At 45.1% G+C, this 27,374-nt stretch overlaps 1 protein-coding gene across 4 annotated transcripts in view; it reads left to right on the forward strand.

Moving 5' to 3' along the window:
- PIK3R5 (phosphoinositide-3-kinase regulatory subunit 5) overlaps window positions 1-27,374 on the forward strand; it is a 297,464-nt gene that overhangs the window by 204,115 nt on the left and 65,975 nt on the right. For all 4 annotated transcript variants that reach the window (XM_086930629.1, XM_086930632.1, XM_086930630.1 and 1 more), the window contains exons 11-14: window positions 6,593-6,743; window positions 8,164-8,289; window positions 15,201-15,329; window positions 17,621-17,714. In XM_086930629.1, the coding sequence (XP_086786755.1) occupies window positions 6,593-6,743; window positions 8,164-8,289; window positions 15,201-15,329; window positions 17,621-17,714 (500 nt within the window). The remainder of the gene's footprint in view (window positions 1-6,592; window positions 6,744-8,163; window positions 8,290-15,200; window positions 15,330-17,620; window positions 17,715-27,374) is intronic.

A 27,374-nucleotide genomic window follows, 5' to 3' on the forward strand; every position in this document is an offset into this window, starting at 1 on the left:
CACACAGCTCTCACAGCTCTCACAGCTCTTACAGCCCACACAGCCCACACAGCCCTCACAGCCCTCACAGCCCACACAGCTCTCACAGCCCACACAGCTCTCACAGCCCACACAGCTCTCACAGCCCACACAGCTCTCACAGCTCTCGCAGCCCACACAGCTCTCGCAGCCCACACAGCTCTCGCAACCCCCACTCGGGGTGACAAATGCAAAAAGAACTACTGATGGACAGAATGCAGAACAATGTCATACATTCACCCCAGTACAGAGATCTGGGCCTAAATCCATCTTTTCTTTGCTCACCATGCCATTCCAGTTTGGACCCAGCCATATGCAAATCAGTCTTGACCCTGCCCCCAATGGGAACAGTCCAGCCATAACTGCCAGGCCTGCACTGCTCGGCCTGGATTCAGCTTTGCTCCTTCTGGGAATCAGAGAGTGGTCAGAAAGGTGTGGAGCCGATGCCTCAGAGAAGGACAGTGGCTTGTGTAAGGAGGGAACAGAGCAGAGCACTAGAAGTTTGTGTCTCTCACCTCACAGGCTGTGTGAGGAGCTGTTGGAGAAGCTGCACCTGGACATTGCCATGCTAAGTTTGATCTCCAGTAGTTTTGAGTTGACGTTGGCTCATTGGCTCTGGGACTTTTGGATACACCCGGTTTATTTCAGAATTGTGGTGGAGGGTACACGTGGTTGCCATGTTCATGAAGTGTCTAGGCTTTTCCCTAATCTCTAGATGCAAACCCGATACGTGTTACCTACACATACTAGGGGATGCTGCAGACGATAGAGCAGCCCTCAGTAATGGTACCTCTGGTGCGCCGTTAGGCGTGTCTGCACTCCTCTCTTTGTTGTGCATACAAGACCAGAAGATGCCACCATGAGCTAGTATAGGCAGTTGCAGAATGGTTTGACGCTGGGTGTTTGTTGCCATATGCTGGCATACGTCACCTCCTTCCTGATTGGTCCACCCTGGTGCGGATGACAAACTCAGAAGAAGGGACTCCCCTCGAGGTGGCTCCTTCCTTACTTCCTCTGCAATGCTAATGTGATGCAGAAACAGTAGACGAACCAGGAGGATCACGTTAAGAGTGAAGCATCTGAACTCAGGTCTGCTTAATGTGCGCTAGAGACTCGTAACCATTCACCACTGGGGTCAGCAACATTTTGTTATGCTGTTCTCTTCGTTGATCAAAAACAAGAACCTGCGCATTGTGGTTCAGCAGCTGTGCACACTTTTAAGTGCGCGCACATGTTTGTTGTAACTTGTGCACTGTGATTAAATGTTAGCATTTTGTCCATGACCGGTCATGGTGCATTGGGTGAATAGTTCCCGCTCCACAAAAATGAATACCGTTGCCCACCGCCTGCAACCACCGGGACAAATTAAGCATTGCTGTTGGGTTGTGCAATGCTCTGGAAGCCTGAATTCAGAAAGCCAAACATTCTCACCGATTCTCCGCCGCAGCGAAGTCCTGGCTGCCTTCACCGGTGTTTCTTTAATCTGTAGTTGGAGTTTAGCCCTGGTATGTGGCTCTCTTCCACCACCTTGGATTACCAGATCTCAGATACAGGCTCTGCCATTGTGCTGTGCAAGGGAAAGCTCGAATGGTGTAGAATCTGTGTCCAAGCCTAGGCCGTGGACCTTAGGAGCCACCCTCCACTGCCCAGACCCTGCCACTTGACGCTGTGCCTCTCTTCCCATGGGTGCGGTGGCTGCCTGGAAGTGGAAGGAAGCTAGAGTGGGGTGTGTGTTTCTCGGGTTCCCTTATTAAGATCCACTGGCGCACAGCTGCCCTGCACTTGCTTTTCTTGGCAGGCGGTGGCTTTACTAGTAACAATCTCTGATCCATTTATAGGCATCTTGTGAAACTAGGCATTCCTTGACGACCAGAGAGGCTGTGAGAGCAGAAGAATAACAAGCGCCCCACACCGCAGCACTCAAGGAGGCAATGTGAGGTGCTGGCTAAGGAGGCAGTGACAGAGGAGAGCTGCGGGCGGAGGGAGGTGGGGGGGAGCGGGACGCTTGCCCAGGAACACCTCTGCCCCCACACGCCCACTCCGAGGACGAGCAGACACCGCAAAAACATGACGCCCACGCTGCAAGGAGTGACGGGGAACAAACGTGGCCGTCGTCCACAGCAGACCTCGACTGTAGACGGAGAGTGAAAGGGGAGGGGGGGCGGGAACGGGCACACGGGGAGGGGGGCGGAACGAACAAACGGACAGCGGGAGGGGGGGCGGGAAACAGAGCTCACAAGCCAAAGTACATAACCGCTCACACGACACGGCGGAACCGACAAAGGAAACAAAAAAAAGACATTATATAAAAAAAATGCTCCTTACCTGATCGCTTCGTGGGAACTCAAATCTTGCAGCCAACTCCAACAACAAACACTTGTAAAAAGAAGAAAACAGGGCGACTCGAAAAAAAAAAAATAACACACACCCACCGCCGCGATGACGATCAGAAGTGGGTGGAGAGGGAAAAAATCGCGGGAACGCCCCCGAATCTGGTCCGGCCTTGACGGACAGATCGGCTTCCAATGGCTAGCCTCCATTTATGGAGCTAGCCAATGGGAGCCGGGGGACGTTCCTGTAGCCCATATTGTAAACAATAGATTTCACCTGCGCCGAAAAGCTGCACAGAGCGCAGCCTTCGGCAGGCGAAACCTAAAGACAGTGCACTGTGTTGTACATATACCTAAAAATGTCTATTCAATTTTCGCTGAAATTGCTCAATATGTGAAATGATTTGAGACTAGCAGATAGCCTTTATGCTTTTCTAGCTAATTTCTCTGGCTGCTGACATGCATCTGCAAGGATTATATAGCCATCCTTTCATTTTGTTTTCCACAGATTTTTTTAAACAAAAGGGTTAGAATTGTGTTAGCTTGAGCTCCCTCTGAAATACATAGGTGGGTACAGCATATTCATCTAGCAACTGGTTTTGCGAGTTTATCTTTTAGTTGTAAGACATAAAAGACAGTGAAAAGGTTGATTTAAGCTTGGTAAAGAAACAAGCAGATGAACTGAATTCTTAACATATTTTTCAAACAAGTGTCTTTTCGTTTTTTCTCTTTGTAACATGGAAGATAAGGCATTTTTGGATTTTGGTTTCTCCGTCCACTTCACTCTCTAGGCAGGCCAGTCCTTTCAGTGCTAGGGGCTCAGCTCGACAATTCATTGTTATTCCCAAAGAAACTGAAAGGTAACTCATCAGGAAACTTAGTGGATGTAACAAGACAGACACTTGCCCCCCCCCCCCCCCATCCCACTATGGCCAGCACATTCAATGCTGCTCGCTTTATTTTGCATTTGATTAACGCCCCGGTAGCCTATTCGGAATGGGTGGGAGGAGAATGAGGTGAGGGTGTAGTACTAGGGGGATAAACGTGAGTTGAATGCTGCCCCTTTGTCCACTCCTTTTTACCCAAGGGTAGGAGAGCACCAGTGGTGTAGCGATGGTGCCAGTGGCACTAGTGCAAGTTTGGGAAGTGGGCCCCTGTACTGTCATTGTGAATAGTACAAGTACCCATAACAGGCTTAAAAACAAAACCTGCTGCACCCTACATGCCTGGAGAGCATTGCAGCATCACACACCAGCAAGGAAAGTTGTCCCCAACTTCTTCCAAGCTTCTGTGTTATGTAGCTCCTGTCTATGTTATGCTATGCTGCTGTTGTCGATGGTATGTTATGCAGGGTCTGTCTTTTGTTGTATGTTCTATGTTGTGTTGCTACTATCTAGGTTATGTAATGTAACTGCATGTTTGGCTTATCCATACAACTATTTAGCAAAACTTAGGTCTTCTCTGTGACTCAGAAATAAACATTTAGGGTTTGAGATGTAAATTAATTTTCTGATCGGCAGGTGTTTAGGCTCTTAGAGCCATGTAGGAATCCTGGCTCGGCTCTCCCCTTGATCCCTAGCTTGTCCACCTCTAGTTTTGCATCATTTTTGTCCGCAGGGAAGACAAGCCTGAAGGTCTGGCAAAGAAGAGCTCTGTCCGTGTTACAGACACATGTGAACAGCCTTCTGCCATGGGTTGTGCTCACTAGAATTGTCAAAACATTTCAAAGTATGCTAAATAAGCACATTTTGAGAGATCAGTGTCAATTTCTTAAGCGGTCATCCAGATAGTCCACCAAAAACAGAGTCCATCGCAGGCGTCCTTGGCACGCAAAGGACATACGATCTCAGCCTGCATTGCAACACAAGAACATGTGATTAGGAAGACCTGCTATTTGCTACTCCCCTTCTGTTGTTGTGTTTTCATTTACGTACTCTGGGTCGCCTTTATTCAGGGTCTTTTGGGGTTTCCCCACTGCTGGTGACTCACGGAAGTAAGAATATGGCCCTATGCCAGACTCGATTTCGGTGTCACAGCTTTATCTACAGTTTAAGTAAAGTATTCCAGTCATGGATGGAGAATTCCCAGATAATGATTTGTAGGTCCTGTGTCATTGGGCTTGGTAAAAGTATCACACTCAGGCTTTAGGGAAATCTCTGATTGGTTATTGGAACAACTTCCCCTCCCCCCCCCGCCCCACCCCCCGCAAAAAAAGGATTCAGACAGGGTTCGCCTTTTAAGATATATCTATGCTCTGTATGATAAACATCAAGGGCTATGTTGGTAATAATACAGAAACTAATCTGACCAAGAACCTAAAAGGCCAGGAGGCCAGACCACTGGGGAGCACTATAATACAAAAATGAATAACATAACTTTCCTATGCTTCCTTTCCTAGTGTACAACACTTTTGAAACCCTATTGTAAACCCCACAATAGACATCCTGCTTCCTTCCTCCTTGCAGAGAGAACAGCAGTTTCTTCACCTACTAATGTGAATAGATTCAGACAGTTGAACACAGTGATTCAGGCAGCAGCATTTTCCTTTTTAAAGGGCCTGGGTCACCTTGGCCTGGATGCAATGTGAAGGGGTCGGAGGATAGGTATGCAGATTTGTAGTAGGCATTGGTTCTGCTGCCGGTTCGACTTGGATTTTTTAACAGCATTTTCTGTGTAAACTGTTAGTGGCAGCTGGCTTTCAATGCCACGAAAAACTGTTGACCCATCTAACATTTTTTATTTTTTTCAAGACAGCCCCTCACTTTGGGAGTTTATTTTTGGCAAATGTTAACACAATATCCCAGTGGCTTTCACTATCCGCGTTACATTCGATCTTTACATAGATGACAAGCGTCACGGTGATTTTAAAGCCCACATTATAGACTTCAGCAAATCCCTAAGCATCATCCTTGATAAGAAGCTCAGCGTCCAAACATTTACTAATGTTACCAGGTAAGTCCAAGTCCAACTTAGGCTCCAGAGGTAAACAGAATTTTACATTCCTGAACAACCTTTTTTTTTAGCATTTTTTATTATTCTCCAAGCAAAAACAAAGAAATTGTAAAGGCCTCCTACCCAAAGGGGACTCAAGCAAGAATAACACTCATATTGTGGTATATTACTTGCAATACTGTATTTCTGCACTCTTAAAACCTGTTGGAGAAGGCTTACTCCCTAATGGCAGGGGGTGGAGACCTGCAATTCTAGATCAAAGTGTAAATATACACCTAGACTTATGGAATAGCAAAAAGTGAAGAGTTACACCTAACAATAGTGGTAAATATGCACCTGAATAAATACTCAGTTGTAGAGTTACCTTTGTGAATAGGTCCAATAGTTTGTGAAGATGCACAGAGATAGCAAAACAGTACACATGCTTAAATCACCTAATGGTGAGCCTTTGAAAAATGCTCTAGCCAGAGATGGGCCAACATCTTAGCCCTAGAAGGGTTAGTTAGAGCCAACAGCAAAGCCTAAATGTGAAGTGGTGAAAGGAGAAAGAAACACTTCCTCTCACTGATTCTCAAAATTGTGGTTACCCTACCTGATGAAACAGTTGACTTGGGTGTAACAAATCTTACCAACCCGAATGTCGGTCATGAATTGATTTTTATTTCGATGGCCGTATTAAGAATTTGTATAGCCTCAGCCTGGCTAGATCCCATGGCCCCATCATATCAACAGTGGTTTTCAAGACTGTTAGCAATCTTTAATTTAGAAATGGCGATATATAAAACTAAAGGCAGGAAGCGTCGGATAAAAGGACAAAAAATTTGGTCACCCTTAATAGAATGCTCTCAATCTCAGTGACATATATAGTAGTAATTTGGTTGTAATGATTTAACTGTCACCTGTATCTCTGTAAACTTATGTTCATCTGTCTTTGAATGATTATCTGCTAATTCATTAGTTTACTTTCAATATTTTTTTATTTTTCTCTATACTACTTTCCCTGTTTCTAATCTCTTTTTTTTTTATATATGCTTTTTTGCTTATTTTTCCTTTTATGACCTGCTCGACCAGAGGGGAGGGTGTTGCATTATGTGTTATATTGTCTTGTCTTTTTTGTTATAAAATCAAATAAAGGTATTTAAAACAGAGAAAATGGACTCAAGGAAAGGCTTCTATGTTGAATGGTGCATTCCAAAAATAGGCTTTGTTTTATACCTACATTATTGAATGCCACATTATTATGAATGTCTGCTACGGGCATTGTGTGACAGGGATTTACTCTTCTCTTCCAGACTTCAGGAGAGCAAGTCCCCTTTGCTGACAAGGTACTTCCGGCTGCAATTCTTCTATGTACCAGTGAAGAGAAGCTGGACAGCCTTGACTGGATCACTGACAAATGCTTCCGTTTTAGGAGACACTCAACGCAAAACCTCAGTCCAGATGGTAGGTGTGCCTCCGACTACTAACTTACCGCCTCCAGTCTGTGTTTTTAATCAGTATCATAAAATGTACAGATTCTCAATTTCAAGTCCCATTGTAAGAGTGGCCTTTGTGGCTGGGCATGTTTGGAGATTATGATTTTGTCCTCCAAGATGATACCTGTGGCTGCTGACGGCAATTGTGTCAGCGAGCAGAGATGGGCATTTCACCGTTTGCTGGGGAAGCCAGAGCAGAGCAGGACATTGACGCAGTCTGCTGATGATGGAGACCCGGTCAGAACAGGCAATGCAGCAGCACTCATTACAGCCTAGGGTACTACGCCAAAACTCTGAGTTTTTTTTTATATCGACCAGAACTTAAATTGACTCTACAGTATTGACTACCAACATAACTTCACTGTAAATATATTCGAAGTTACGAATAGCAAATCTTTGCTTACCTTGATGAAATGCTGGTAGATAATATTCTGGAGTTGATGTGTGGGTTGGTCGATACTGTTGACCTCAGCAGTCTGACATACAACCTACTACAGTGCATTCAGTGAATCAAATAGATCCCTAAAGTGTCCCCTTCTTGCACAATATTTTAGGATAATTTTTTCTGGCAACAAACAACAGCAATAATGCATTTCTGGAAGATCCTTCCTTAAATGTATGTTAGTATTTGGTATTTGTACAGCAGAAGAGTAGCTGTAAAATACCACTCTATTGTGTCTGTTCAAATGACATTAATATTTCAAACCAGCCTGCTCTCTTAGCACACAGCCCCATATAAAGCAACAGCTCTACCTAGTTATGCTAAAGAAACAACTCCATTTTTATAAGTTCAATTATTTTTTCTTTTCATTTTAATCTATTTCCCCTTTCATTATTTTAAAGTCCACGTTGACTTCCTCATGATGTGAATTTACCAGGAATGAAAGAGGTCGACAGGTTATTGGTATGCTTTATCTACCTTCCCTTTCCTCCACAATATCACTTTTCCAATGTTACTATTCTGCATTTGTATATTATCGTAAGGCACACTGAATGTTGTAGACAGTGTGTACATCTCAAGTAGTGGTCGGTTGATTTCAATCACTAGAAAGCATAGGTGTCTAGGGTCTGTTGCATCTACTCACGTGGGACACCTGTAGATGCGCGTGCAAGCTGCAAAATAGCAAACCGCTCTTGCTCCAACCTGGAAGAGACCTCCGCTTGGCTTACCTCCTCATTTTAGATGTACCATCCTTGAGTCTTTGTCTTAAGAGCCATTGATGCTCTGCATCAGGACCGGTCATCAGGTATGGGGGAATTAATAGTTGATGCTAATTGATCATTTCACACCTCGCTCCTGGAGCGGGGACCAATAACACTTGTGCCTTACTGCTCACCTGGCTGTTGCTTGAGCACACATGACTTTAATTATTCTCTGTTCTCTGCAGAGCTCTCTGCCAACTACAGATGAGGAGAGCACTAATGAAATCTCGCACTATATTGGGATGTTGGATCCATGGTACCAACGCAACATCGTGGGCCTGATGGACCTCTCCACCGCTGTCCTTTGTCAGGTAAGGCCACTTGTCTTTGCTTCACCCACCCCACACTCAGCTCAGAAATACTTATTGCAAAAGAGGTAATACCTGGGTCACTGTGGCTGGAGTCAATGTGAAGGGGTCGGAGGGTAGGTATGCGGATTTTTGTAGCCAATGGTTCTGCTGCCGGTTCGACTTGGATTTTTTTTAACAGCATTTCCTGTGTAAACTGTTAGTGTCAGCTGGCTTCCAATGCCATGAAAAACTGTTGACCCATCTAACATTTTTTATTGTTTTTCAAGACAGCCCCTCACTTTGGGAGTTTATTTTTGGCAAATGTTAACACAATATCCCAGTGGCAATCACTATCCGCGTTACCAATCTATCTTTACATAGATGACAAGCGTCACAGTGATTTTAAAACCATGTATTCTTTGCTTACCAGAGTCTCGCACAGTTATCTACATTGGTCTTCAAAGTTGCAAAGCACTGGACATGGTTTCACATAGTTGCCAACTTTTGGAAAAAAAGTCCCGGGACACTTTGCAGCACAGATAGAAAGTTCTTGTTTGCGTACCTGTGTGTAATAAAGAGGAACAGTTTCTGAAACAATATTACACGGGACAGGGTCCAGCTTGTCTGGACTATCCCTGCAAAAACAGAACAGTCGGCCACTATGAGTTGCAGCATTTTTAGTTAGACCAGAGGATGCAACATTCATGTGAGGGCTAACAGGAGTGACTGTCAGGGTATTGTCCAGGTGGTGAAGGCGTCAGAGTCGAAGAGAGTGATGGTAGATAAGGGTGTAGGACCTCATGCCTTGCTAGATAGTGCTACTCCTACTTTTATCTGCCCTCTGTGGGGTTGAGGCATATACTACAAGTAGAGTTAAAAGGGGTGATTATCAAACACACTCCTGAGAGGCTGGGCCACAGCTTGTTATGCGTCACTGGTTTGTTGCACCATTCTAAAGTCTCTTCTTGCCCCAGTGTACCAGTTCCTGTCCAGGCCAGTCAAGAACAACAATGACATCACTTAACACACAATGAGGTGGGATGGTGAGAAAACACATGCTATGTTGTATGAGCCCAAGGCGTCATCCTACACAGGGAAGTATATTCGAGGAGGTGTTTAGGGTGGCACATCCCCCAATCATGTTTTAGCGTCGGGTTGAGGGGGCCCATGTCAGAGTTGTGAGGTGATGGTCAGGCCTTGTCCTCAGCATCATTTCACTGCTTATAGTAAGCTATGCGAGGGTGAACATTTGTCAGTATGATGAGCACGTGATCGCAGGCATGACCCTGGGATACCGAGGGCAAGTCAAGTCAAGTTTAAAATTTGTATAGCGCACTACTCACCCAGAGGGTCTCAAGGCGCTTGAGGGAGGGGGGGTAATTTACTTATCGAATATCCAAGTTTTTAGTTGTTTTCTGAAGGAGAGGTGGTTCTGTGTAAGACGGAGGTGGGGGGGAGAGAATTCCAGGTCTTGGCCGCTAAGTAGGAGAAGGATCTTCCCCCCATGGTGGATCTTTGGATGCGTGGAATTGCGGCGAGGGCTTGATTGAACGATCGAAGTTGGCGGGTGGGGGTGTAAAAGGACAGGCGTGTGTTGAGGTATTCGGGTCCTAGGTCGTAGAGGGCTTTGTGTGCGTGGGTGAGGAGACGGAACGTTATTCTCTTGTTGACGGGGAGCCAGTGGAGGTCTTTCAGGTGACCGGAAATGTGAGCTTGGCAGGGGACGTCTAGGATGAGTCTTGCTGAGGCGTTTTGGATGCGTTGGATTTATTTCTGTAGTTTGGCTGTGGTTCCGGCGTAAAGGGTGTTTCCGTAGTCCAGTCGGCTTGTGACCAGTGCATGGGTGACCGTCTTTCTTGTTTCGGTGGGGATCCAACAGAAGATTTTTTTGAGCATACGTAGGATGTTCAAGCATGATGATGATATGGCGTTGACTTGTCTGGTCATCGAGAGGGAGGAGTCCAGGATGAAGCCCAGGTTACATGCGTGATCCGTTGGTATGGGTGCGGTTCCCAGGGTCGGTGGCCACCATGAGTCGTCCCATGCGGAGGGGGATGATCCTAAGATGAGGACTTCCGTTTTGTCCGAGTTCAGTTTTAAACGGCTGTTCTTCATCCACTCGGCTACTTCTTTCATCCCTTCGTGTAGGTTGGTTTTGGCGGTGTTTGGGTCTTTGGTGAGGGAGAGGATCAGCTGGGTGTCGTCTGCGTAGGAGATGATGTTGAGGTTGTGTTGGCGTGCGATGGATGCGAGGGGACTCATGTATACGTTGAAGAGGGTGGGACTGAGTGATGATCCTTGTGGTACGCAGCAGATGACTTCGGTGGCCTCTGATCTAAAAGGGGGGAGGCGGACTCTCTGGGATCTTCCGGCGAGGAACGAGATGATCCAGTCCAGTGCTTTTCCTTGTATTCCGATGTTGCTGAGGCGTTGTATAAGGGTGCTATGACAGACTGTGTTGAAGGCTGCGGAGAGGTCAAGTAGGATGAGGGCAGCTGTTTTTCCGTTGTCCAGTAGAGTTCGAATGTCGTCTGTTGCTGCGATGAGGGCGGTCTCGGTGCTGTGTTTGGCTCGGAAGCCAGACTGTGAAGGGTTGAGGGATTTGTTGGATTCGAGGAAGGCGGCGAGCTGACAGTTGACGGCTTTCTCAATGACTTTGGCAGGGAATGGGAGGAGCGAAATGGGGCGGTAGTTCTTAAGTTCAGTAGGGTCTGCTGTGGGTTTCTTCAGGAGGGCGCTGAGTTCGGCATGTTTCCAGCTTTCCGGGAAGGTAGCTGAGTTGAGGGAGCAGTTGATGACTTCTTGGAGATGGGGTGCGATAGTGGAGTTTGCTTTGTTGAAAATGTGGTGGGGACATGGGTCGGTTGGCGATCCTGAGTGGATGGTATTCATCAGGCGGATGGTATTTTCAATAGTGATTGGGTTCCAGGCGTAAAGGTTGTTGGAGGGGGGTTTTAGTTCAGAGGTGGGTGGGGTGGACAGGTCTCCAAAGCTGTTATGTATGTCTGCGATTTTGTTGTGGAAGAACGAGGCTAGAGAGTCGCAGAGGTCTTGGGAGGGAGTGATGTCGTTGGTGCCGGCGGTGGGGTTTGTAAACTCTTTGACGATGTTGAATAGTCCCTTGCTGTTGTGGGCGTTGTTGTCGAGTCGATCCTTGAATGCTGATTTCTTGGTGGATCGGATCAGTTGGTGGTGTTTGCGGGTGGCGTTCTTGAAGGTGGCCAGGTTGTCAGTGGTTGGGTTTTTACGCCAGGCTTTTTCGAGGGTGCTACAGATCTTCTTGGATTTCTTAAGGCCATCATTGAACCAGGGGGCTTTTTTGCTGCCTTGCTTCATTTGATGGTTTTTCAAGGGTGTTAATTCGTCCGCGCTGTGGGTGATCCATTGTGTGAGGATTGGTGGCTGCTTGGTTTGGGTCCGATGATTTGTCAGGAGGATTTTGGTGGAGTGATGTGAAGAGCTGGTCGGTGGTAATTTTGTTCCAGTTTCTGCTGGGAATTGGTTGTGGGACGTTGTCTTTTTGTAGTTGAAGTGAACGCAGCTGTGGTCCGTCCAATGGAGAGTTGTGGTGTGATTGAAGGAGATGTGCTTGCTGGAGGTGAAGATTGGGTCGAGCGTGTGTCCGGCATAGTGGGTGGGGGTGTCAACAAGTTGTTTGAGTCCGAGATTGGCGAGGTTGTCCAGAAGGGTGGTGGTGTTGCTGTCGTTGTTCTTTTCCAGGTGGAAGTTGAGGTCTTCCAGTAGAATGTAGTCCTCGGAGGGGAGGGCGTGTGGGCTGATGAATTCAGTGATGTCTTCGCTGAATTGTGTGCGGGGTCCTGGTGGCCTGTAGATGAGGGTGCCTCTGAGTGTGGTCTTGGGGTCGGTGTGGATCTGGAATTGTAGGTGTTTGGCGGCTGCGAGGTTATCTTCGGAACTGGTTGTGATGCGGATGGTGTTCTTATGGACGATGGCAATGCCTCCTCCTGTTTGGTTGATGCGGTCCTTTCGGATGATCTTGTAGTCATCCGGGTTGGCTGTGGCGATGTCGGGTGCTGATGAGGCGTTCATCCAGGTTTCTGTAAGAAAGGCGACGTCCGGCGAAGTGGTGTCGAGTAGGTTCCAAAGTTCAGTGGCGTGTCTGTGGACCGAGCGGGTCCCTGCCTGTGACTAACATTGTGTCCCCATTGTGAGCCGATGTGCAAGAGCTAATTAGGACACTGGAACTGTGTGCCAGGCAGTGGATTTTGGGCCACTCCTCTGCACAGCAGCGCCCTGTGAAGTAGGAGCCGGGTTTCACTCTGTGTCCTCTGCATCATCTTTAGTTCCACCCACACCTGTGGGTGTAAGCACATCAGACCTGTGGGCTAATGATCTTTGGTGACGCCTCCGCTCGGGACATTATCAGCTTGTCCTGAAGCACCCCAGCTCTGGGCTTTCATACGCTTTCATGTCCTCACACCCATCCTGCATGCGAGGTGATTCTGGGGATCACCACAACCTTGCCACTAAATCATTTTGATCTTATCCAGAGAAAGATATGTTGTAGTCATAAATCTTTACACTATCAATGTGCCTGCTGCAAGTGTATTGCATGTAATGATGGGTCAGACATTTCCAGTCTAAAGAACATAGGTCAGTGGGTTACTGTTTTTGTGGCTGACCGACACCATATGTCACTTGTGGGTAACAAGAAACAGTCTTGTTAAAATATCTCTGTGAGTTATGCACCTCCTACAAACAGCTGCAAGTAACATGTAAAGCAGGAGTTTGTATCCACGCAGGTTTTTAATGAACTAATTCAGCTGGGTAGTAACAAACACCATTAAGACACTTATTATGAGTTGATCAGAGCAGTATCCCATGCTGTGGGCAACTGCGTGGCACCTTGCCCTTGTCTTCCTACTGCAGCAAAGAGGAGCAAAAATGCTTTCTCAGCACTTTCCTCTACTTCCCCTCTCCCCTATACTCTCTTCTAACTGCGCTGTGGGGTAATACAAAGCCCCCACATCCACTTACCACTTGCTTAAATCTGGTGGTAAATGGATGCAGGTTTTGGGGCCGTTGTTTTCCAGAGAATGAGGAAAAACACACATAGAATTGGCACGGTATTCCTGGGTCTTTGCAATATTCCCAATTCTGGGACAAATAATTTGTAATCCCATAATTTGGTGCGGGATACGTGACAGAATTGATAATTCCTTCCCTCAGTACGCCTATCGCAAAATGTAGGACACTCGAAACAACGGTCTAAGTGCGAAAAAAGTCTGATTGTATTTTGCTATATAAAAGGAAATTAGTGTATAAACACATGAGCATCTTTCTACTGACCCTGGTCTGGATCATTTCCCTGCCTGATTCCGTCATTTGTATGTGGTCCTTCAGTGAACAGTGTCGGACTTCTGTACTCATGGAGGAGGAAAGGGAGACTGATCAGACTGCCAGGGTATTAAGGATAGGCCCATATTAGCTGGTTGTTGCATATACATTCAAGAAGCAGGGTGGGGATCGGTGGTCTAGTTCTTATCTGACTTATCTTGTTGGTGGTAGTAAAAAGGAATGTTTCTCCTGCCCTGTGTCACACGGCGAATTGGAGTTCCTGTCCTTAGTCTGATCTCTGCCTCCATCCCTTTTCAGTCCATTAGGACTCTCTGTTCTGCTTGGGGAAGTTGATGGGGGGGGGGGGGGGATTTTTTGGGTTAAACCCACCCTCTCATATCAGCATCGTCTATGCTTCCTACCATTATCTCCCTTCAAGGCAGTCTCTTATCGATAGCAAATCAAGGCTCTCGTCAGGGTTGGGCAATTGAACAAATTTATTCTAGGAACTAAAATGCTGAGTTAGTGGAAGACAGGGAGTGGAATCTTCAGAAGCTGAACCAATGGCAGTCGACGCTCCGTGAGGTCATACACATTAATTGTACACACTCTGCCCCCAAATGATTTGACGAGGAAAATGAGATAGGTAATCTGTTTTGCCTTACTTAATTCGTTAAAATCTCTATTTTAAGATATAAGGACCTACTGCAGGGGCCTATGTGTATCCAGCAGGTTAAAGCTTATAATTATGTTAAGAATGCTCAAGTGTTTAATGTAGTTAACGGTGACTTCGATGTGTAATCCCTATCACGGGTCTGAATCACCAAGTAGTTAGGGTTAATATATCTACTGCAGATCACAGGTTTATACTATGTATAATACTTCAATTGATTCATGTAGCTATGGCAGGGATATTTGTGCAACCTGCAGCAGACAAGTTACAATAGTGGTAAACCAGCTCACAGAGCTTTATGTCATCTGCAAACAACTGCATTCACATGCAAGATAACTTAATATTTTGTCATTCTAAAGTTGTTATAACTAGTTCTGTTGAGTGGATTGTACTGTGGAATATCAAGGCATTTGTCCTCGTGTCAGTAATTTCCACTGGTAAATAGGTGGAAGGATTTGCTAGGGCCAACACAAATACAGCTCAAAATTTGCTTCAGAAACTAGTACCAGGCCTGCTCCACTCTTCTTTAGCACTGCCTCCTGCCACATTAACACTCCCTATCCTTCTGAGTTGAGTGTGCCACAGTGCTTGTTGTGACCCTTCCATTAACAATATTGGCTGAGATAGGCCCTGACCCTGCAAGAGGTATGGAGGGGTTCCACATGGATGATATTGTAAGTGGGAAGGCCAGTGTCTGTGGCCTTTTATTCCTGATAAGAGCACTCATCTGGGCACCAAGAGCACCAAAACATTTCCCTCAGAGACCACGCTATAAGCCCACTCTCTTCCAAGCAAACCCTCACAGTAGCTTTAATCAGGTCTACTACAATGCGCTTCAGGGCCTTGTCAGCGGTGTTAGGTGCTGTGCAAATCGAACTACAATGCAATACAGCAGTGCCCACATGTGTAAAGACTTTGAAAGACATGTTCTTTTCTTATGATGTGTTTCTTCACTTTTCAGCAATCAGCCAAGCCAGAGAGCGAGTCTTTGATGGCCACTCGGGAGCCACTCCCAATCCTGGCCGATGTGATGCTCTCCTACTGCCGATTCGCCACACGTCCGGTGCTGCTGCAGCTCTACCAGGCCGAGGTACTTGCATCCTGTACTTATTTATTTTGGATATGTCCCGGTCATGTGAATAGCTGGCACAGGGGCATTGGTGACCTTATGGCGCGTAACACATGGAATGAAAGTGCTTCTCTACAAGATAGGACATGAGTCATGGTTCCTTTGGGTGCTTTTCCAAATCTCTATCTGCCCATGACATACCCTCTATCTTACTGCTTTCTCCCTGGATGCCTCCCTCTTGACCGGCCTGGTCGCTGCCCCACTTTCTCCCACGTTCTCCCACTGTACACCATTTACTGGCTTTCTGAAAGTCATTCTGGGCATGAGCAACAAATAGAACCTCTCAACCGGAAACTGTGGACAACACTGCACGCACATACAGCCCAACAATGGCACACATTTGGGTATCCCTGTGCTCATAACAGTACACATCTCTAATCTAAGGTCCCATTCATGACATCCTACAGTAAACTTTAAGCAGAGTATAGCACACACATGCAGCACTGCATAAATATAATACATGGGTGGATATAATTGGCTTACAACAGCATTCTCCACGACCATCAGGACACACGTGCATTATTGTACAGCGAAACACATTGAGACCGATCATCTCACACGTATCCTTATTTCCATTAGTCTTACATATGTAGATCTGCCAAGCAATGGATACGTGCATGCAATTGAGTACAGCCCTCCAGTCTCACCCATCAAACACTAAGAACATTCACCCACAATTCTTTGTAGTCGACAATCACCTACGGCTTTTTGTTTTATTGGGGGTTTTGCAATGCTTCATACCACCATGCAGAAGCCACAGAATGCTTTGAGAAAGGGTATAGGCAGGAATATGTTCAAGTGTTGAGGTTAGAAGGTAGACCAGTGAGCCAGGACATGGAGAGTATCTGTCGACTTGAGTCGTCATCCAGTTTATTATGATGCAATGTTAGACTCTTAGACAGTCCAGAAATGTCCTTCGAGGTTAAAATGTTGAGGCAGTAGCCAGATTTTGGCATCGGATCGATTGGACATATGGCAACAGAGAAGTCTTAGGGCAATCCATACACCAGGTAATAGAAATATGTTTTGTACCGCTCTACCTATTGAGTACATGCTGTTCCAATACTCATTCTAATACCATTATAAAACACCCTGACAACTCAAGATGGTATCCTGCTGGCAACCCCATTGACACCCACGTGTATCTGCATGCAACTGAAGGGGAGTTGCTAAATCTGTCATTCAGTTACACATAGGCATGACTGGGAGGCGGACAGGGAAGTCCTCTCGGGCTAAGGTCCCAACCTCCTTTAATCTATAGACAGCACGAGTATAATCATATTTCGATCTTTGATCATCAACTCAGGACCATTTAAGTCATCCCTCATCCCTAAACTACAGAATGATTTGCAAAGCCGTACCAATGGTATGCCTGGTAATAATGTAACATAATATTGTACCAGTGTACCAGTATCCAGGGCCATCTTCTAATCTGTATCCAAGAAGTGGAGCTGAACCTCATGCGAGCATCCAGTCTGTACCAATGATGCTGTGTCAGTTTTCACTGAAAGGTTAAAGGATATCCCCATGATATAGTTTCGGTTTTGCATGCCATCTTCTGATTTTACCCATGATACTTCGCAAGAATCCCATGCCAGCCTGAACACTGTAGCCATGATGCTGTGTCAAGATTGCATGCCAGCTTCCAGTCTGTTCCCATGATGTTCCATGCCTGGACCCGTGTCACTAATCCTGTGCCATAATTATATGCGTGGCTAAGAGTCTGTTAACAAGGCGCTTTGCCAGTATTCCAGACTAGCTTCCATTAACCATGATCAATACTAGCTTCCAGTCTGCCCCTTTCTTTCGGTGTCATTGTCTAGAACTGTCTATCCATGTATGCGATTTATGCTATGCCCCATGTCAACGTACAATCTGTGCCAATGATGCAGGGGCAGTATGTTTAATACATATGACATTCCAGGGATGGCTCCTTGCTTGAATATTCAGGTAACATTGATGCCTGGTTATGAAAGCCAAAACATTGTGATTACCTGGCACTTTGTATTCCAGAATATCACTGATAAAAGATTGCTTTACATAAATATTTTGTCCTAAGAATCATTTACAAAAGTATTATCTCTTTGGGTATGTAATTTCTACTATTAACTCCAGAAGAGCAAAATGTTTTTAACAATATTTAGAACACAATATTGTTATCAGATGATATTTCGTCCATAATTGTATGATGGCATACTACCTGGCCCCGTGAAGGTTTTACACTCCTAATGTTTGCCCTATATCTGTGACAGATAACGTTCCATAATGGGGAGAAGAGGACAGAGGTTTTCATTCACTCCTTGGAGATGGGCCACTCTGCAGCTACCCGGGCCATCAAAGCTTCAGGTAAGCACCACCGCCAGTCACATCTTCACTGTCCATTGTTTGGCAGAAAGACCACTAGAACTTTAAGAATGTCTCTAAACTGCTCCTGTAAAGACAGATTCTAGTTATCATGGATCCTGACTGGTGCGACAAAAGGGCCAGACTACAGGAGTGCCTCTGGTGCGCAGTGAGTATTTGCATCTGTTTCATGCACCCCTGGAGACAAATACACGAGTAACAGATGCTTGCATGGCCTCATTTGCAATGCATATTGTGCATAGACACATTTCATACCTGTGCAATATCAGCAGTGTGTTTCCTCATTTCCAAAGGTCCCTTGCAAATGAGGAACCATCTCGGCCCATGCATCTGTGCCAAATGACCAATGCAGGTGCAAGGGTAAACAGGCTCTTAAGAGGCACACTATTTGCACCACCTGAAGTGGAAATAGTTATTGTGTTCCCTAAGAGGATCTTTGGGGTTTTGCCGAGATGGCCCAAGGAAGCTCCAGACACCCCTATAAGAGGGTGCAGTTACAGACCCCTTCCTCCCTCAAATTTTACTTTCTGCAGGGACACTTAGCAGGGACAGAATAAGAGTAAAATGGGCTGTTTTTGTACTGGAATTAGAAACATATTTACTCTATAAACCTCTTTGAAGATTAGACAAAGTGTCAGAGGCATCTGACACCCGTGGTCAAAACCAGTGTTGTCACAAGGACTGTGCAATCTAGGAAACCAACGGAGAATCTCCTCCAAAGAGTTATGTTTGAGAGAAAAGGATAACAGAATAGTTCTGGTGGGACCCATTGACTTGAAATATGATAAAATAAGAAAGTTGTCATAAGGTTTTCCTGGGGGTAAGAAGCCTTTTCTATCATTGTCAATGACCCTACAACTTCACAAGGGTTCCTGGTGCTTAGCCATTTAGTAGGAATCCATTGACACTGATGGGATCATTGGTGCTGAGAATGCTTTAGATGTAGAGGTTTGAGTTGACACCAAGGCAAATCTCGGCATAAAGAGATGTCAATTCCAAGCATAGGGATATTATAAAAATGGGAAAGGGACTGATGAATGGGAGAAGTTTATGGTACTTCACGATGTTGTGAAACTAGGTTCAGGAGATATCGTGAAACTCCAAGAAAGTTGTAAAATGAAGAAGTTAATTAACTGTGAGAGCTGTTGAACTTTTTAATGAAGTACTAAACAAATTGAAGCAGGAAAAAAGAGTTGTTGTACCAATTCTTTTCTATAAAGTTTTCAAACTCCTCTTCCTTCACAGTGGCCAGAGATGATTCAATGTCAATGACTTGAGGATGCCAGATGCCACTAGCGCTGCTCTTATAAGCTCCCATATAAATTTAAAGTCATGTCCACCTCTAGAATCTAGGAAAGACATCCTTCTAAGAGAGTTAAATTAGGAGAAGTATTATATTGACCAGGAGGAAAGGGTGTCAAGAGGTCTTTGGAATGGTTGGTGGCACCAGAAGGTAAAGTTTAGTATCCAAAGCTAGACTGACAGTTAGAATTAAGCATAACCCCATATATTGCAGCAATATGGACCTCCAGAGAATTGCCGCTTACCAAATAAATATATCTCTGTATGTTCATACGTGAATAGCCAGACTAAATCACATAATTTAGATGTATATGTACAAATTGTACGGCAGTGATAACGCTAGCGCTGCTGAAGCATGGAGTCCACCTGGTCTAGTCATCTGATAAAAAAGTACATGCGCATTGAGACAGGCAATCCTTTTATAAACAAAGATGTATTTTCTGCAGTCAAAGTACAGTGAGACCTAGTAAAAAGTGTTCCTGCTATAGTCTGTGAAATCCAATGCAGAGTAGAACTTAGTAGCTTTAGGGTGAGACTTTAAGGAGGAGGAAAGGAAGAGTTGGGTTGAAAACAGTTGATTCAGCAATTTTTTAATGAACAGAAAGGAGAGGAGTGGAATAGTGCAAACTGAGAAGGAAATGGAGTTCCAGTCTTCAGGAGCAATTTCAGAAAATTATTGATTTCGACCTTGATTATGATTGAGCTGGATTTTCGTTCATGGATTCCTGATGACTAGAATGAACTTTTCCGCCTGCTACCCTTGCACCTAAATTTAGTTCTTCCAAGTTGCCCTGCAAAAAATACAAACCCAGAATTACTGGGTACAAACCCACAGGCTGAGTCCCGATTTTGAGGACAAAACTGCTCCAATTTTCTATCTGCTCTTAGCAGGTGCTAAATAGGAGCGGGGAGGCACCTCTCGGGTGGGAATGGCGTCATGAGACAATGGAGGATGGTGACAGAAAGGCGGAGAACAACATTCTCTCCTGTCCCTTGGAGAGGGTTGGGCAGAGGTCCAGGTTGTGGTTGGATCTGCAGTACTGACACAATCCTCCTGCGATCTTACTGACCTAATTTGCTGACTAATAATTTTGGGTTCCAATTTCTGTACCCAGATTATCTTGGAATCCCAAATCTCTTGTGGCCAGGTGCAGCGGTGCCCAAGTGTTCCTATTTTCTTGAAAGCTGTAATATCAAGGAGAAGCAAGTCAAAGCTATGTAGTAAGCAAGACCCCCTGGAGGTCTAAAGTTCGCTCATGTTGTGCACTAAATTCTTATATTGAAAGATCTCAAAGTTGACGAACTCACCCTAACGAGTTTGTTGATTGATACTGCCAACTCGCAGAGACAGCTCACATTATTTGCAGACGTGCTGGATTGATTGGTGTTTTTGTGCACGGTGTTGAAACTAGGACCACAAAAATGCAAATTAACACAGCAAGGCTCACTCACCAGGAACTGGGCGGGGACCTCCGAGCTCATCTTATTGGCAGTAAAGGGAACCTAGCAGAGGTGAAAGCCATACTGCGGTTCAGGAAACAGATAAAAACCCTCATCCTGTCCATATGACTGCGCCCTACTTAGGCTGAGAGTATTTCACAACATGCTTGACCAATGAGCGAGCACCAACAAGCACCAAACGCAGACCTTCAGTGCACATGAAACATAAAAGAATCTTGGCACCAGGGTGACCACTCGTGCGTGTAATTCTCATGGAGTGTCTATAAATTAGCCCTAATGTGTGTTGTTCGTGATTGATGTCCTAATGCACGGTATTTGTCTGTAAGTTTAGCTAAAGGACAAACGTTAATTCCCACAATTGGGATTCCCCAGCTGAATTGAAAGGGAGGGAGTTTCCTGTGCTGTATTTCCGAGGGAGGGGCAGACAGCCAGGGTGTCTGCTACCCCACGAAATGCAAATGTGTACATTTTCGGAAGATGTAACGGTTGCTTGGGGTGGGGGGGGGCTAATTCATGGAGTCACTTGAAGATTCCAGATGACAAGACATTCGTGTTCCAAACTGAGCTATGGAGTTTGTGCTTTTAATGTACAGAAATAAAACATGTTTCCACTAGAGATAATATGCATATCACTGAAATCTATACATTAGAAGCAATTTTTATCTTTATTCTAAATGTATATGTGCATTTAGTGGCATCCTATATTATACTGTGTGTAATGTACATTTAAATTAATGATAAACATTCGCAGTGCACTAAAAATACACAAGTCACTTTTCCTTGCTGCACCAAACTGCACATTCTGTGGGCCTCTGGTGGCACACATATACACCAGTAAGTATCGCATTAATCAATAAAGGTTTCATAACATAAAATAGTGCATTTTTCACTGATTAGTTTAACTTTTAGTTATTTTTTTTAGTTAAGGTGATCGTTATGTTATGTTATAGATGATTTGTAGCGCGCGCTGATACTTGGGAGTGTCCTGGCGCGTAGGTAGGCTGAGGCTGTAGAAAAAAAAAGAATGAGGGTGCTTAAGAAGGCTGGTTAAAAAGATGAGTTTTGAGCAGTTTCTTAACCGCATCGCTGCGGCGGTGATTTCTGCGCTGCACGCTTTTTTAAAAAAGCCGCGTTACATGACGAGCTCAGCTCGTCATCAGCACACGCCCCCCGTGGCTGATGACGAGCTGAGCTCGTCATCAGCATCGAAGGGGTTAAAGATGCGGAGGTCCTGAGTATGGTGTAGGCTGTCCGGAAGGTTGTTCCAGAGAATGGGGGCTTTGGCCGAAAGAGACTGGCCCCCCAGCCTAATACGACGGAAGCGTGGCACAACCATCCGACTATGAGAGGCCGAGCGAAGTGTGCGGCTAGGTGTATAAAAAGCAAAACACTTCAGAATGTAAGAGGGTTCCTGGTCGTGCAGTGCCTTATGAGCTAGGGTGAGGACCTTGAACGGAACCCTCTGTGCTACGGGGAGCCAGTGCAGATCACGCAAATGCGCTCTCACACTAGATCTCTTAGAGATGTTGAATAAGAGCCTGGCCGCCGCATTCTGAATCAGCTGAAGTTTATTCAGCAGATAGCCGGGGATGCCGATGAAGAGGGCGTTGGCATAATCCAGCCTCGAAAGAATGAGGGCACGTGCGGCCATTTCCTTGGCCGGCATAGGAAGCAAAGGGAAGAATTTTCTCAGGGATTTCAAGGTTGCAAGCAAACACCTGTAAGATTATTGATGTGTTCAGAAAACCGGAAATCTTGTCCGAACAGCACACCTAGGTTCTTTGCTGGGCCACCCTCATAGGAAGGTGGTGGATAGTCAGGGGGCCATAGGGCTTCTCCAAAAAGTGGGGGAAACTGACCGTACAGCAATTCCTCAGATTTTTCCTCATTGCACTTGAGTTGGGCCCGAGCCAGCCAAGTGAATACAGCTGACAGGCACCTATGCACAATGCCTACATCTAAATCAGGGCCTTTCCAGGTGAATAGTAGTTGGGTATCATCCGTGTATGCCATGGTTTTTGCACCCAACTCCTCAGCCAGAAAGATCGGGGGTCAAATAGACATTAAAGAGCAGAGGGCTCAGAGTCGAGCCCTGTGGGACTCCGATTGCTAGCTTCCTATCAGTGGATGAAAAGGGGGGATCCACGCCTGTTGGGAACGATCGTCTAGATAGGATTTAAGCCAGGCCCACACTGACCCCTTAATGCCAATGGAAGATAGACGGGCAAGAAGAAGCTCGTGAGTCACCGTATCAAAGGCGGCAGAGAGGTCAAGCAAAATCAAGGCCGCTCTGCCGCCCCGTCCAGGCACTCTCTAATGGCCTCCGCCATTTCAACTAGCGCAGTTTCAATGCTAAATGCTGACCTGAACCCTGATTGAGCCGGGTGAAGAACCCCTGTCGTTTCTACAAAAGTCTCCAGCTGGCAGAAGACCATTTTTTCACATACTTTGGCTAGAGCTGGCAGTAAGGAAATTGGACGGTAGTTGGAGAGAACGGAAGGGTCCGCAGTGGGTTTTATATGTAGTTACCTGACAGTGAGAAATGAACAAAATAGTTACAGAATATTTTGCTTCTTTTAGCCATGCCTTTTATTCCACGTTCCCACTGACCCATGGCAGTATGCATACTTTTTAATGCACTTCATCCACTTCATTGAAAGCCGAGCCCAGTGTCTGGCTTGGATCTTAAAGTTTGTTCACAAGCTAATCCCTGACATGTTCGCTGTGTAAGTCATCTAACAAACATCATGTAAAATATGATAACATTCAAGAGAAGTGTATGTCTTTAACATGTGAAGTACTGACGTTATTATGTCACATTAAAGTCTATTAAATTAAATACAATACGTTTTTATACAACTGGTATTCGGAACTCATGCATTTTGACAGTGCTTTCATATGCATTAATGTAGAAAAAATAGTATTAGAGAACTAAAATATTTGTCTAAGATCACACAATTTAAGCAGGGAAGCCACAATGTTACCCACTATTCTAATTTAACTTTGTACAAATCAGCCAAGAAATGGGTATTTGTCTTTCCTTATGTTAAGGCTTTGTTTTTTACTTCTTTGAACATGTTTCTGCAGTTTTATATAGCATGAACTCAACCCAAAGGTATTGGAGCACTTTACATGAGCGCCACTTTAATTACATAAGGTCATATTCATTGTGTATCCTCATGGGGAGATGAAGCAGTTTGCCCAGAATCACAGGATGTTTAGCTGATACCGAGGCTCAAACCCGGTTCCCCAGTTTCAAAGTCGGAAGCCCTTGCCCTAACTCCACATTCTGTGTAGAGGGAAGGATGCAGGCAGAAGCCACATGAAAGTTCTGCTTGTTTTGGGCTTGAGGTTCCAACAGGACTTTGAGCTGAGCCAGGCTTCAGGCTCAAGCTTTATTAATAATAATAATAATAATTCCACATTTGTAAAGTCCACATGTATCACCCCTAAGGTGCAGGGGGGCCGTCGGGGAGATTAAGTGAGCTATTGCCCAGATGCACATGCTGCCAGAGTCAGCCGCTCTGGCCACTGCACCACACCTCTCCCTTTAGAATAGCTATATAATGTCTAAAAAGTCAGGGATATTAGCATATGATGTCCTGATAATCTGTGATCTGTATTTATTTCACACAGTACACCATTCAGCTTACAAAAATTGTACAAAAACACTTCTGGTCTTAAAGGGGATTTAGAAAAATAAATAAATCTAGTCAGTGACTTAAGTGCACTGTGTGAGACTGGGAAGTATGGATTCAAATCCCAGATTTCCTGCATTTGAGAGCACTTTCAGCTAATTCAGTTTAAGATGGACTGTGAATAAAAAAAACACTTCTATGTTTTTTTAGCCTGGAATGTTCCATCATCTAGTACAATAATATTGGCCATGATGTAAGGAACACCAATAAAAAGGTTAATGCAATGTTGTGATTGAATGCACTAAACTGAAACACTATCACATGTTTTCAAAAAGATTTTATTGTTGTATGCCAAAAGAGGTTACATAACATGCTGGTAGCCAGATATGTAGCAATGGATTCCATTGTACAATTACAGAAAAAAAGTGTGGGGCTATTATGAAGAGCTAGCATACAATTAAAAAATAAATTCTGTAAGACAAACTGACCCATAGAAACTGTCCCTCCCCAACCCCTGCCCAGTTGAGCTGCTTTAACTATCAGCACAGGGAAGCAGAGCAATGAACCCTGTGATGCATAGAAGAAAGTGTTCTAGAGGTGAAAACATGGCATGGCGATGTAGATAGGTGCCCTTAAATCACTGCCTTGAGCAGTTGCTTAGATGTGGCACGGACAACTACTATGTGCAAACCATGTGTGTGTGTCGGGCAGGTTATGGGAGGAGAGTAGCATTCTTGGTGCAGTCTTTAAAGCCCTACCCGAAAATATCCCACTCCTGCGCAATATAACATTGTATCAGACTAGCTCATTCCTCCCTGTGTAACAGGGTGCTCTCAGATCGAAACCAAGAGAGCGAAACCTTGGTCAGACTTACAGTAACCAGAGAAAGCGAATCCCTCCAGAGCAGTGCAATATTGCGTTTTGCTGAAAGAAGAGCCAGGTTGAGGAACTTGGTGGAGGATTTCTCAAACTTAGTATGCCCATTACGACCACTTCTGGGGAATTTGTTAGTACATGGCCCATTGTGGTAGACAGCCCCTTTAGAACTCTCTGCCAGTATGAAAGCAGTGTGGGGCAAGACAAAAGTATATGAAGCAAATCGGCATCTAATTGCACACAGCGAGGACATGCAGCTGCAATCCCAGGGTGTATTTTGTAAATTTGGGCAGGTGTAAGGTAGGCTCAGTTCAGAATATTTAATTGAATGTAAATTGAATATAAGTAAAATGGGAGCCATGGGATACTCTATAGCAGGGGTCTCCTAACCGGTCCTGTAGGGCCGGATCCATGCCAGATTTTTTGGATATCCCCATTGAGATACATGTAGGAATTTAAAAAATCTGGCATGGATCCGGCCCTCCAGGACCGGTTTGGAGACCCCCTGCTCTATAGGGATATTCCAATATTTTAGCCCAGTCTGCATTGTGCAGAGGTTTGGCCATGTCAGTCACCCAGTTAGTACAGAGAGAGAGAAGCCCTACAGTGGTTCCCATGGTGCAGGAAAGCTCTGGACACCTATCTTATCAGCTTGCTGCCAGTACCTATGGAGTAGAGCTTCTTGTACATTTTATCTGGGGTTGGTTCTAGGCGGTGGACATGAAATAGAGCATTTAATGATTGTTTAAGATGTTCGTGAGAAAGGAATTGACCTGAGTGAATACTCCAGTTTCCCACAAGGGTTTGGAAATCTAGTAGCTTGCCTTCAACAAACAAATACCCCAGTTTTGAGAGGCCTGCAGCATGCCACTGACTGACATGCCCTGAGAGAAGCTGTCCTGTGTGAGTGGGGAGGCCTAGCATAAGTGTTGCAGGAGCATAGGGTTTTTTCATGTTAGTGAGTTTATGGGTTCTAGTAAGTTAAGAGAAAGCAGGGTGGAATAACCCTGGGTGGAGTTGGGTAGAAAGGTTGGTAGTAGTAGTAAGCCCTCCCTGAAGTCTATATGGGTAAACTCAGTCTTATGCAGGGAGGCGGCCAGACAGCCAGCAAAATACACATTGGAGCTGTGCAGCTAAATGACGGCATTCTAAGACCAGATGGGCTAATCCTGCTAGAGTCATGTGTAGCTTTAGAGTGGAAAGAGGTACCCAGAGCCGCACCGGTCCCCAAATTAGATGAGAGATGTGTCAAGTTGTCTGAAGAAGGAACCAGGGATGAAAAGGTGAAGGTTTGCAAAATGATACAATAAATTGGGTAGCACCACCACCTCCACTAGTGACATGTGGCCTATTGCTGAAAGTGAAGAGAAGACCAAAAGGCAAACTCAGCTCGAAGGGACTGTGGCGCTCTGCCCACATTTCAATCCTGCAAATCAGTAAGGTAATAGTAGATTTTAATTCCTTATTATAGAAAGGTAACCGATTGCCAATTCAAACTGGGGTCTAATTGCACATAAAGGGGAAAACAATACCAGATTGTTAAAAAAAGACTTCTTACATTATAAAATCTTTTAAATTCTAAATATTATATTATTTTCTTAGAGACCGTATGGAAGAGAAAGCATGAAATACATACATACATGAAGCCTACTAGAACCTGCTAATGTCGGTAAAGATATTTATTGCTCCCACATACAAACTTGTACAAAGGGGAATATAGACAAATTGAGTCAAATGTAAACTTGTCTGCAGGCAGACGGTGATGCATCACAACAGCAAGGGCAACATTGAGTTTCGCTAAATAGAGCATATAAAACAGTAATGCATACTCCTAGCAAACGCGGATGTGGGCAGTAGGCATACCCAATATGTAGTTAGAGAAAAGAGGTGGGGAGATAGAGGAAGTAGTGGGGAGGGGAACTGCCCTGTGCATGAGAGACATTAAGAAAAGTGTGAGAATCACAGCTGTGATCGAGGACGGAGCTGAGTAGAGCAAGAGGGCATCAGTTGACTGCCACAAGGCTATCCAGTTTGTGCCAAATGGATTGAGCTGCAACAGGGTCCCCCAAAGAGGTGGGTAAACATTTACGTAATCTTCTAAGATACAAGACCCATCCTCAACATGTGTGAAATTACACGTTATTTAATGCCTTCCAGTCCAAGTCCTACAATATAAAATCTTCATTATGTTCTTACATTGTCCTTGTGTAATTAACATCCCAAATAGTTCGAAGATTCTGCATGTTCTTTGGCACTGAAGGATGAGCCAGATCACTGGCTCGGCCTTGGCTCGAATGCAGAACCATTTTAAGACATGGACAGAGTGTGCAATTGCCCAGCGCAACCTTCCAAGGCTTTTGGCCCC

The sequence above is a fragment of the Lissotriton vulgaris genome, chromosome 7 (assembly GCF_964263255.1).
Source record: "Lissotriton vulgaris chromosome 7, aLisVul1.2, whole genome shotgun sequence".
Taxonomy (NCBI): Eukaryota; Metazoa; Chordata; class Amphibia; order Caudata; family Salamandridae; genus Lissotriton; species Lissotriton vulgaris.